Below are 11057 nucleotides of genomic sequence, written 5' to 3'. Positions count from 1 at the left end.
TGGGGAGAGAAGGCTGACCCGTGTGATCCGATCCAACAGACGAGCTACTGTTGCTCAGATTGCTGAAGAAGTTAATGCTGGTTCTGATAGAAAGGGGTCAGAATACACAGTGCAGGACGGGTCAGGGCTGTTTTGTCAGCAAAAGGGGGACCAACACAATATTAGGCAGGTGGTCATAATGTTATGCCTGGTCAGTGTATACTATACTACACTATACTATAAAAGTGTACTGAATGTTATAAATGTGTTGTATGTTATAAATAAAATATTAGTTACAAAAAATACCAGCTTTGTTTCTTCACGGCAAGAATATTACAACGTTAGAAACATTTCTCAGAGATTCTGCTCCCTGATGAGTGCGTGATCACATCACCCAAATCCTGCAGGATTTTCAGGTTCACAATCTAAACATCTTCCACATCTCAGTGTTCTCCATTCTGATGTTTGACGTGAACATTAACTGATGCTCTTGACCTAAATCTGCAGGATTTCATGCACTGAGCTGCTGCCACACAATTGGCTGATAAGATCATTACATTTACATTTACATTTCTGGTATTTGGCAGACGCTTTATCCAGAAGTGCTTAGAAATCTTTATCATTGAAAACATTAACACCGGTCCAATAGGTCACAGACTTAGGACATCATCAGCTTAACAACTGCTGGGAGGAGGTTTTTAAAACAACACACAACAATACATGAAGCAAACAGGGAAAATAAGAGCTAGGTTAAGTGTTTCAGGAAGAGGTTGTTTGAAGGCGGTCAGATCTAGGGGAAGTTCATTCCACTACCTCGGTGCCAGAACAGAGAAGAGTCTTGATGTATATCTACCTCTTACCCTGAGAGATGGTGGGACCAATGGAGCAGCGCTAGTAGATCTGAGGGAGCGAGGTGCAGTGTGAGGACTGATAAGAGCTTTAAGGTCAGTGTCAGTGTTTTGAATCTGATGCAGCTATTCAAAGCCAGTGGAGGTGCAGCAATGGGGTGGCATGGGAGATCTCAGGCATTTGCTGAGCTGCTATTGCATTCAGAGGTAGATCTGCCAGTAGAGAGGTGCAGTAGTCCAGTCTCAAAATGACCAGAGACTGAACAAGCACCTGAGCAGCCTGTGTGGATAAAAAACGTGAAGGTGTTCCTAATAAAGTGCTCAGTGAGTGTAAACATCCGTTAACTTTTGACCTTTGGCGTATACACAGTATCGTGCCGTCTATTTGTGATCCTTGTGATATTTTGAATAGAAAGTGGTTTATAATGACAGGAAATGATGCATGCAACTGAACATGCTGACAGTTAGATCTTGCGAAACGTCTCTGTTTCCTGCAAGATTGTCTGAATGTGGAAGTTCAAGGTTCACATCTGGGTCATCTGGGTTCACATCTGGGTTTTTCACTCATCCAGATATTAGGTAACACTTTAATGAGGCATAAGGGGAAACACAGACGTGTGAGAAACTTTTAAACTATACTTTACTCAATGATGTTCTTCAGTGTGTGTTAAAAAAAGAATAAAGAATTACAGTTTTAAAGCTGTTTCAAAATCCTTCAAAATAAGGATTAATATTTTAAGCAGATTCTAAACACAGAGACACAAATACAGAACTTTAGATGTGTAACATAAGCATAATATATTGTGTATATGGAGTATCCTGTTTGGACATTTCCTCTCGTGTCCACCAGAGGGAGCTCTCTATGAAACTCTTCTTTGTTTACATTATAATTTCTTGTTTTTCTTAAATAAAAACCACACAAATATTTAGAGCAACACAAGAGCCGACTAACTGATGCAAACTATAATAAGTTAATCAAGAAATTAGTAAATAAAAATCTGTATCAGTGGTCACCTCTCCCTCCCTTACTCTCACCACATCGCTATTTCTCTCTCTTCTCATCTTCCATTCTTTCTTTGTCTTTTTAAATTATCTACTCTTTCCTTTTCCATCTTCTTCTTCTTGGTCCTTCCCCTCTATCCCGATCTCTGCTGCTCCTCTTTTGATTAAACACATTGCATAATCGTAGCCGTGGTGAATAACACGGTTAACTAGCTGCTTAGCTCACTGTACATTTGTATACGTTTATTTTACTTGCTACTTTATGACAATTAGCAGTCTAGGAGATATAGAGTTATATATCTTGGAGGATGCTTGTTGAACACTGAACATTTGCTGGCTTTGGCAGGAAGGAATTAGTGTTAAATCTATAATGAATTCAGAAATTCTGCTGATTTATAAATTGCTCAAAAGCTCCTGGTTACACGACTCCACTCGACTATAGAAGGAACAGATGTAGAAAGGACATTATTCATAATCTCACTCTAATGAGGATGAGGTTCACGTTTGAGTCTGGAATCGACTCAGTAAGTGGACAAGCTAACAATACTTTGCGTTAAATCCTAGCGTCCATGCTGTTTAAATAGCCGAAAACAGTGATTAGGGCAGCATGGTGGCTTAGTGGTTAGCACTGTTGCCTCACAGCAAGAAGGTCCTGGGTTCAGATCCTGGGTTCGAACAGGCAGGGGCCTTTCTGGGTGGAGTTTGCATGTTCTCCCCGTGCTTGCGTGGGTTTACTGCAGGTACTCTGGTTTCCTCCCACAGTCCAAAAACATGTATGTTAGGTTGATTGGTAATTCTAAATTGTCCATGTGAGTGTGTGTGGCCCTGTGATGGACAGGTGACCTGTCCAGGGTCTTTCACCCAATGTGTGCTGGGATAGGCTCCAATTAGGAATAAAGCGGGTATAGAAGATGGATGGATGGACAGAAGTGGTTAAAAACCCTCTAATGGTGTGGCGTTGCAGGTCGAGATGTTATATAAATACACATTTAATAAACTATTGGTCTGCGTATTAGCAGTAAGTATAAAAGCAATGAGTATAGCTTTGTGTTTAATGTTTTTTTCAATCTTTGATTTATTGCCTTTGTAGATAGTGCACTTCCTGTTTTTTTCCTCTTGGCTCCATTTATCGTATCTGAAAGCTGACACATGCATTACCTCTCTCCGTGATCTGTATTTCTTTTTCCAGTAATAGATGAATGTTTTTTATTTTTTTTAATACTTCACATTTTCCATTCTGATGGCAGTGTAGAGAAGCTGTGTGCTGTGAAAGGGACGTTACAGTGTGTACGTGACTCAGAAGTGTGTCTTTCCTCCTCAGCATCCTCGAGATGAGGGCCATCGAGGTCTAACACAAGCTTGCTGGGAAGAACAAGGAAGCACGTCATTCCAAATATTCCATAATTACTTCATTCTAAGCAGGCAGGAATGGGAAGTGCTGAAGCTGAATCAGTTGTCAGATAGAGATTTACAGTATGATCAGGGGACATGAAATCTATTTTATTACAGAACAATGTATTAAAATGTTATTTTTAAGAAACAAGACATTGTTATTAGTCTACAGTTTATTTTCCTACTAGAACAAAGTCTCAAAATAATTTATTCCTATTATTTAACAACAATTTGCCAGGAATAACATTTTTAAAAATTTATTAAAGAACATCATTTCATACTTTTTATCAGTTATATTAGTTAGTTAGTTAGATAGTTAGTTAGTTAGTTCGGTTATCCTTTTCTTTCTCAAGCTATAAATCGTCAATAAACAAAAGTAAAGACTGGAACAAACACTGTCATGATGTGTCATGATACAGAGAAACAACAAAATATAAACTCTTTGGCTCTGATGACTCTCCCATGCTGAAAAACTTTCCAAAGTGCTCACGCTGGAGACTCCTTCCAAAAATGTAAAATAAACAGAAAAATTTACCATCCCTATGATTACACACATTTTTAATCTGTTTGTTTGCAGTGTAATACATATACAAGGTCATGTTAAAGATCCTTTGCTATGGAAACAATGTATGGAGCGAGACACTGTCAGAGCTTTTATAGAAAAATTAATAACACCAGTTAAGAATTCGCAAAAATTATTTATTAGAGGTAGAAATTTATAATAACTTTTTTATGTCAAGTCAAGAAGGTTTTATTGTCAACATTTCTATGAAAATTTAATTAAAAAATATATATATTTGAGATTAAATCAGAATCCAGAATTCGTCAGTGCAGTGGTGGAGCTGTACGCCATCGTTAACATTTTTTTAGACCAGAAAAATGGATATGACTGTATAATGTATAATGCATTACAATATGTTTACATTTTTTCCTGGAAATTTCTAGCCAGTGAAAGTTTACCATTTATCCTCTCCTAAGGTTTTTAGACAACGCTTCATATTTGTGCGATAAGATAAAAAGTTAATGAACAGGGCGTTTCTCATCTCGCTCGTTCTCGGCCCTGATGTTTATTCTCAAAAACAATCCAGAAAGGAAACCAGAACCCAGCTTTAAATTACTCAGAAGTGACCACATACTGGTCTTAGTGTAGCCTGTAAAATGTTAAAAAACGTCCGTCGGCATCCTGCATCTTCAGAGCCGTGTCAGAGGGAGGGACTCAAACCCAGGATTTTCCCTGAGTCATTTCGAAATAATGTGGGTGGGGATCTGTGAGGGGTTTTTAAAGAGCCTGGCGCTGATGACCTGCAGATGTGGAAATAACTGGGGGAGTGTGTGGATGCTAACTGGAATCTGGAGAAAACGTTGCAGCTGTTTAAGGAAAAGACCAGGAAGGAGTCCAGTTTTATACAGACAAGGGGTTAAAGATAAGAAGAAGAAGAAGAAGAAGCCTGATATTTTCTGAAGGTGAGGATCTGTACAGTATAAGTGAATAATACTTAGAGAGTAAAGTCTTGGTTAACTTTTACAACTTATTCAAAATGAATTAAACATTAGGAATATTTCTAAAAGTTTAAAATGCTGGAATAAAAAAACACGTGCCGTGAACCCAACCCACAAGGAGGAAACAGTCTGTTCGGCTTCTTGATTGCAATCAAGATGTCTAGTTTCATTTCCTGTTTGTTGTTGCACATGGCAGCCGCTCACACCTCCAAAAACTCTGTACTGGTTAGCTAATGGAAGGGTGTAGAAGGAATGGTAGAGGAGGAAATTATCGTGCATTAGAGCCTGTTCTTAGTGTGATAGTGTGAGCTCGTTGTTATTTGTGGTGGAAATCCATCTGTCACATGAGAGATCATGACCACTTGAATGTACTCAGGTAAATCTATTCAGTTCAGTTTATCTGTATAGCGCTTTTAACGACGGACGTTGTCTCAAAGCAGCTTTACAGAAGTACTGAAACATATAGTTTAAAGATAAGTTACTATTAATCCCTAACATTTATCCCTAATGAGCAAGCCTGAGGCGATGGTGGTGAGAGGTGATCTGAGGAAGAAACCTTGAGAGGAACCAGACTCAGAAAGGAATCTCATCCTTATCTGGGTGAAACTGGACAGTAAATAATGAACATGTAAATAATATCCTTTCTACAACAGTTTATAGAAATGAGGAATTGTGCAGCCGAGAGCTCCTGAGGAACTGATAGGTCAGTGTAGTTTCTGAGTTGATTAGAGACTTAGCACTAATTCAGAAATGGAGAAATAGGTTTCTAGGGATGGGTTTCCGGTCTCCGAGTGGTTCTATCCACGGCATTCCCCTAGGTCAAGGTCCACGCAGATCTATCCCCAGCAGCAGTGAACACCACCAAGACACGAGATTCCAACCGGGGGTAGAGCGTCTGGATGGATCAGGCAGGTCCAGAAAGAATAACTGGTCACACTGGGAACTGGGAACACTGAGAGCTCGGGACTGAGACGTATAGCTTGAAAAAGAGAGAGAGAGAGAGAGAGAGAGAGAGAGAGAGAGAGAGAGATATTAGGTATGTTTGTAATCATGTGATGTTTCCATACATAGGAGACATAACACTTTCATTTTTTAGCAAAATGTTGCTGAACGTCCTTTGTTAATAAGTGTGTTGTGCATGTTGTGTGTTCGCCATGTTTCCTGTTAAAGTCCATTACAACCATGTAAAAGCCTCCTGCTCCAGACACGGGAATGATTTCAATATGTTCCTCGTTCATCAGAACCATACTTAAAAGCTGAAAAATAATAACAGGGTTAGCAGCAAGCATTCAGGATCTGTCTCATACTCTCACGCCGATTTAAATAACAAGCCAACATAAAAACATAAAATAGCCACAGATGTATGGCTTTGATGACTTTTCTGTCATTAAAGAGAAGGTATGGGGTTTTAATTAGACCAACGATGTCCCACAACGTCTTGATCGGACCTGTGTGAAGCGGCTACCTACATGATGGAGACACAAGTTGTCTAAAATAGCTAGTCTACATTGATTATTTACAGAAAATAAAGCCTGCGTCAGGAGATTTTCTTGAGTTTTTCAAAATAGTGGTCATTACGATTGTATAATAAAGTATTTTAAGAAGAAAGAGGCTATCAGGGATTGGGTCAGAGTCCCCTGAGGTAACTAGCATGCTCTGTAGAGTAGCAAAATTTGCCAGTCACAAGTAAACAATAATACAATTAAGACAATCTGATAGATCTGGAGTGGTGTCTGTCTCCACCAGCTGCTGTTATGGGTAATGTGTGTGTGTGTGTGTGTGTGTGTGTGTATCAGTCACACCTTTCCACATTACACATCATTAATAATGCACATGACAGTTTCTGGTTTGAATCAAAGTACACTATATTGCCAAAAGTTTTGGGACACCCCTCCACATCATTGAGTTCAGGTGTTGTTTTTCAGGGGTTGGGCTCGGCCCCTTAGTTCCAGTGAAAGGAACTCTTAATGCTTCAGCTTCATACCAAGACATTTTGGACAATTTCATGCTTTGTGGGAACAGTTTGGGGATGACCCCTTCCTGTTCCAACATGACTGCACACCAGTGACCAAAGCAAGCTCCATAAAGACATGGATAAGTGAGTTTGGTGTGGAGGAACTTGACTGACCTGCACAGAGTCCTGACCTCAACCCCATAGAACACCTTTGGAATGAATTAGAGTGGAGACTGTGAGCCAGGCCAACATCAGGGCCTGACCTCACAAATGCACTTCTAGAGGAATGGTCAAAAATTCCCATAAACACACTCCTAAACCTTGTGGAAAGCCTTCCCAGAAGAGTTGAAGCTATTATAGCTGTAAAGGGCGGGACAACTCCATACTACATTCATATGCATGTAAAGGCAGACGTCCCAGTTTTGGCCAGGCTCACAGTCTCTGTATATAAATATATATAATATATGGTTTATGCTTTCTGACCATATAGCATGAAATATTTGAATGTATAAGACCATAAACTGTTATAAAAAAAATTGTTATAAAAAATTTAAACTAAAAATGGTTTCTTCCCTTTCAGGACTCCATGGATCTTGGACAGTATATAATCCTGTGCATTTGTGCTGTAAATGCAGTTGTCTGGGGATGTCCAGAGCATTGCCAGTGCAAAAACACAGACATTTTGTGCAATGGATATGAAATTCAAGATTTTCCTTCGCCCATTCCCGTCAATACGAGCGCTCTGGTTATTTTTCAGACTAACATCACCTCACTGAAACCATCTGATTTTGAAGCATTCGCTCAATCTCTTACAAGGTTGAAAGTTTCGGCTTCAATAATAAGGGAAGTGCAACCTCACACCTTTGACAAAACACTCCACCTAATCAGCTTCACGCTTTCAGAAACTGAGCTATCTTCTCTACCAGAGAACCTGTTTGCTCCTCTTCAGGCCCTGAAATCATTAGACCTTAAGAAAAACATGCTGACGTCTATTCCACAGAAGGCATTTCAGGGTCTGATTCACCTGGAGACCCTCACGTTGCAGGAAAACAAGATCAGCAACCTGCACCCAGGGACCTTCCGTGAACTTTCCAAGCTCAAGCTTTTGTCCCTTAAACAGAACAAGCTGGAGGAGATACCAAGCAATGCCTTTGAGCACCTGGGGGACCTTGAATCTTTGCATCTTCAGAACAACATCATCAAAAACTTATCTTCAGAACTTTTCACGCATCAACAGAAGCTGAAAAAGCTCTACCTCTCTACCAATAGGCTGACTTATCTTCCTGAAGGTATCTTCATGAACTTGCCAAATCTACAGCAGATCTCACTTTACAATAATCAGCTGCAGACGCTGTCTCCCAAAACCTTCGGCCCCATGCCGCTGCTCCAGGATCTGTGGCTTTACGACAATGAGTTGACTCGTCTTGATGACAACGTGTTCAGCAATTTAACTCATTTAAAACTTCTGGTGGTCAGCAGGAACCAGATCTCATACATCTCTCCCGGTGCCTTCAGTGGATTGATTGAGCTGAAAGAGATTTCTTTACAGTCCAACCACCTGACGAGCCTCGAGGAAGGAGTGTTCAGAGGGCTTCCTAATTTGGCTAACATATCTCTGAGAAACAACCAGATTCATCAACTTCCTGGGAAGCTTCTCCATGATCTTCCTTACTTACAGCAGCTGAGGCTTCAAAATAATTCTCTACTGCATTTATCAGAGGAGCTTTTACGCTCACTGACCAATGCTTCCAACATTGTGCTTTCTGAAAACCCCTGGAGGTGCGACCGTCACATCGTACCACTCCGAGACTGGCTGTTGAAGTACCAAGCTAAAGTAAATGACACCACATCCCTCAAGTGCTCAAGTCCAGCATGGTTGATGAACATGAGTATTATCAACCTTTCAGATGATCACTTTCAAACATCTACTGAATCCACCACTTTAGGTGCTTCGAAAATTCCTCCCACTTCAGTCTCAGAGAACGAAGACCTCACCAACCATCGCTGGAACATACACATGATCATTATTGCTGTGGTTTGCACTGCAGTTATTGCGACTATCAGCATCTGTGCCATCTGCTGGAGGACAAACAAACGACGGGGCAGTCGAAACATACCACACTAACCACTTTTCGTTTTGTTTTCCGACTTTATTCTCCTAATAACCAACATCAATCATCAAGCGATGGGATAAAAGAGCACCCATATTTTAAAACAAAATCTATATGTGAATAATAAATGACCCTCTGGAAGCTCTGCCCCATTTCCATCATCTTCCATCATATTATTTTTTCATTTTTTGCTTGAAGGATGCAGCATTCCTGTTTCTTGTCAAGTCAAAATGAGAAAATCACGGGTTTATGTGTAATTTAATGACAGCTAACCTTAGACCTTAGATATTAGATCGAGTATTTCTATTTATTTATGAAATATTTTGACCAAAAATAGACCAGAAAAGGACGAATTTGTCGACAATGAAATCATTTTAATTTTAGTGATGGTTACAAAATGACTAAGAAGCATGGTCAAGCTTGATGTTAAGGAAATCGGACAGATTGTGTATCTATTCAGTTTAATTCAATTCAATTTTATTTGAATAGCATTTTTTTAACAATGGAAATTGGCTTTACAGAAAGATACAAAAAATTATACTCATCTCTAATGAGCAAGCCAGAGGCATGGGGTGTTACAGTAAGCTACTATACAGTGTTACACCTGTAATATAATTCTACAGTAATTCTACAGAGCTCTGCAGGAATCAGTCCTAAAACCAGGAACTGTTTAAGACATTTTCACGTTTTATTTTGCAACATAAACTAGACCAGTAATAGCACTCTAATCGTTTTTTATGTCTTGAAAAAGGCAGTTGTGATGTGAACAAGTGGTTAAACAGGACTCCAGAGGGTTTTTTGAGACGTTAAACATCATCAGAACGAACAGGAAAACTCAGATACAGCCTCGATGAGTTTTTACTAATTACACACTCCACATGGTCATTCATTCAGATTCCTCCACAGAAAGAGCACTGTGTGTGTCTGTGTGTGTGTGTGTGTTTTATTTTTAACATGTTTTCAATTAAAGACTGAAAAAGTTGCAGTGTAGTGGTGGTGATGTTGAAGTCATGTGACTCTCTGTGGTGTAGATTGTTTTGTTCAATTCAATTCAATTTTATTTGTAGAGCGCTTTTAACAATGGACTTTGTCTCGAAGCAGCTTTACAGAACATAAGAAACAAAAAACATAGTGTAAAAAGTGCTAGATGTTAGACGAAATCATCCCTAATGAGAAGCCTGAGGCGACTGTGGTGAGGAAAAACTCCCTTAGATGGTATGAGATGTGAGCATGAGATATGGCATCCTCATTTGGGTGAGCCCGGAGAGTGTGATTATAAATGATTATAAACATCAGAGAGTGTGATTATGAACAATGTCCTTTCTACAGTCATGTACAGTATTAATTAGGAGGTTGTTGTCGTCCTCAAAGTCCACACAGGGTCGGCATCGTTGCTTTGATGTCCCCAAATCCTCACGAAACAGAACCCAGCTGGAGCTGGTCCATCTCTGGATGCATCAGGATCCTCGCAGGTTTATAGCTTTTATAACTTCGGCTTTTTATTTCTGTTGATTGTATTTAGGATTAAAAATGCATTAAAGTCGTGTTCATTATTTAAAAAATTCTACTGGCTTTTTGTTTGAGGGAATCAGAGTGATGATCTAAAACACATCGTTCCTGCTGAACTAATAATGCTTGCGACATTATGATGAATTTTCTTCTTATCAGTAGTGTTTGTCATTTCTTTTAGAATTTTATTACAAAATTTAGGTTTCTGAAAAAAGCTACAGCATTGTAAATTTATTGAAAAATGATTATTTTAACTTTTTAAATTTGCTGCTTTCTTAAATGATACTTTTACACTGTCATGATTTCAGTATTTTTTTTTTATTTGGATGAAAAACTGTCTTTTAAAATGTTTAATAAATTCAAGCATTTGGATGAGGTTGCAGATTATGTTGTGTTCTTCCTGTTTGCTTTGTGTTATTCTATAAAATGGAATTATTCAGTTGTTAAAAGTAATTCTTGATATTTCTGTTTTGATTTGTGAATATGATTTAAGCTTTTCTTGCTTTATCCTAACAATCCAATGTATGGCCGCTAAAAGTTATTTTCTGTTTCTTGGATTAAATCAGTTGGTAGTTTTGTTCTCTCGAAACATATTATATATATATATACTTCTTATAAAACTTCCCTTTCCAGCGTGTGACCCCGGGTCACCAGCAGGTGTGGTGTGATTTTTCATTGAACCACTTCCCTTACTGAGGTTTCAGTCCTCGCTTTCCACCCAGATTTCAACATTTTGTTTCCCACACAATGTACATTCTATCT

At 39.0% G+C, this 11057-nt stretch overlaps 1 protein-coding gene across 2 annotated transcripts; it reads left to right on the top strand.

Moving 5' to 3' along the window:
• The first annotated feature begins 772 nt into the window (after positions 1 to 772).
• LOC131362213 (leucine-rich repeat-containing protein 15-like) lies at positions 773 to 10820 on the top strand. Of its 2 annotated transcripts, none has more exons than XM_058404073.1 (2): positions 773 to 923; positions 7256 to 10820. In XM_058404073.1, the coding sequence occupies exon 2, from the start codon at positions 7262 to 7264 to the stop codon at positions 8798 to 8800; it is 1539 nt and encodes a 512-aa protein (XP_058260056.1). In that variant the 5' UTR covers positions 773 to 923; positions 7256 to 7261; the 3' UTR covers positions 8801 to 10820. The 2 variants fall into 2 exon arrangements, with proteins under 2 accessions (XP_058260056.1, XP_058260055.1); XM_058404072.1 differs by lacking the exon at positions 773 to 923 and adding an exon at positions 4517 to 4685 and having other exon boundaries at positions 7256 to 10819.
• Positions 10821 to 11057: the final 237 nt, after the last annotated feature.

This window comes from Hemibagrus wyckioides, linkage group LG11 (genome assembly GCF_019097595.1).
Source record: "Hemibagrus wyckioides isolate EC202008001 linkage group LG11, SWU_Hwy_1.0, whole genome shotgun sequence".
NCBI classification, from domain to species: Eukaryota; Metazoa; Chordata; class Actinopteri; order Siluriformes; family Bagridae; genus Hemibagrus; species Hemibagrus wyckioides.
This window is presented reverse-complemented; position numbering and strand designations above follow the sequence as displayed.

Bases quoted from the DNA above. Each gene is read 5' to 3' on its own strand.
- LOC131362213 (XM_058404073.1), top strand. From the start codon at position 7,262: ATGGATCTTGGACAGTATATAATCCTGTGCATTTGTGCTGTAAATGCA.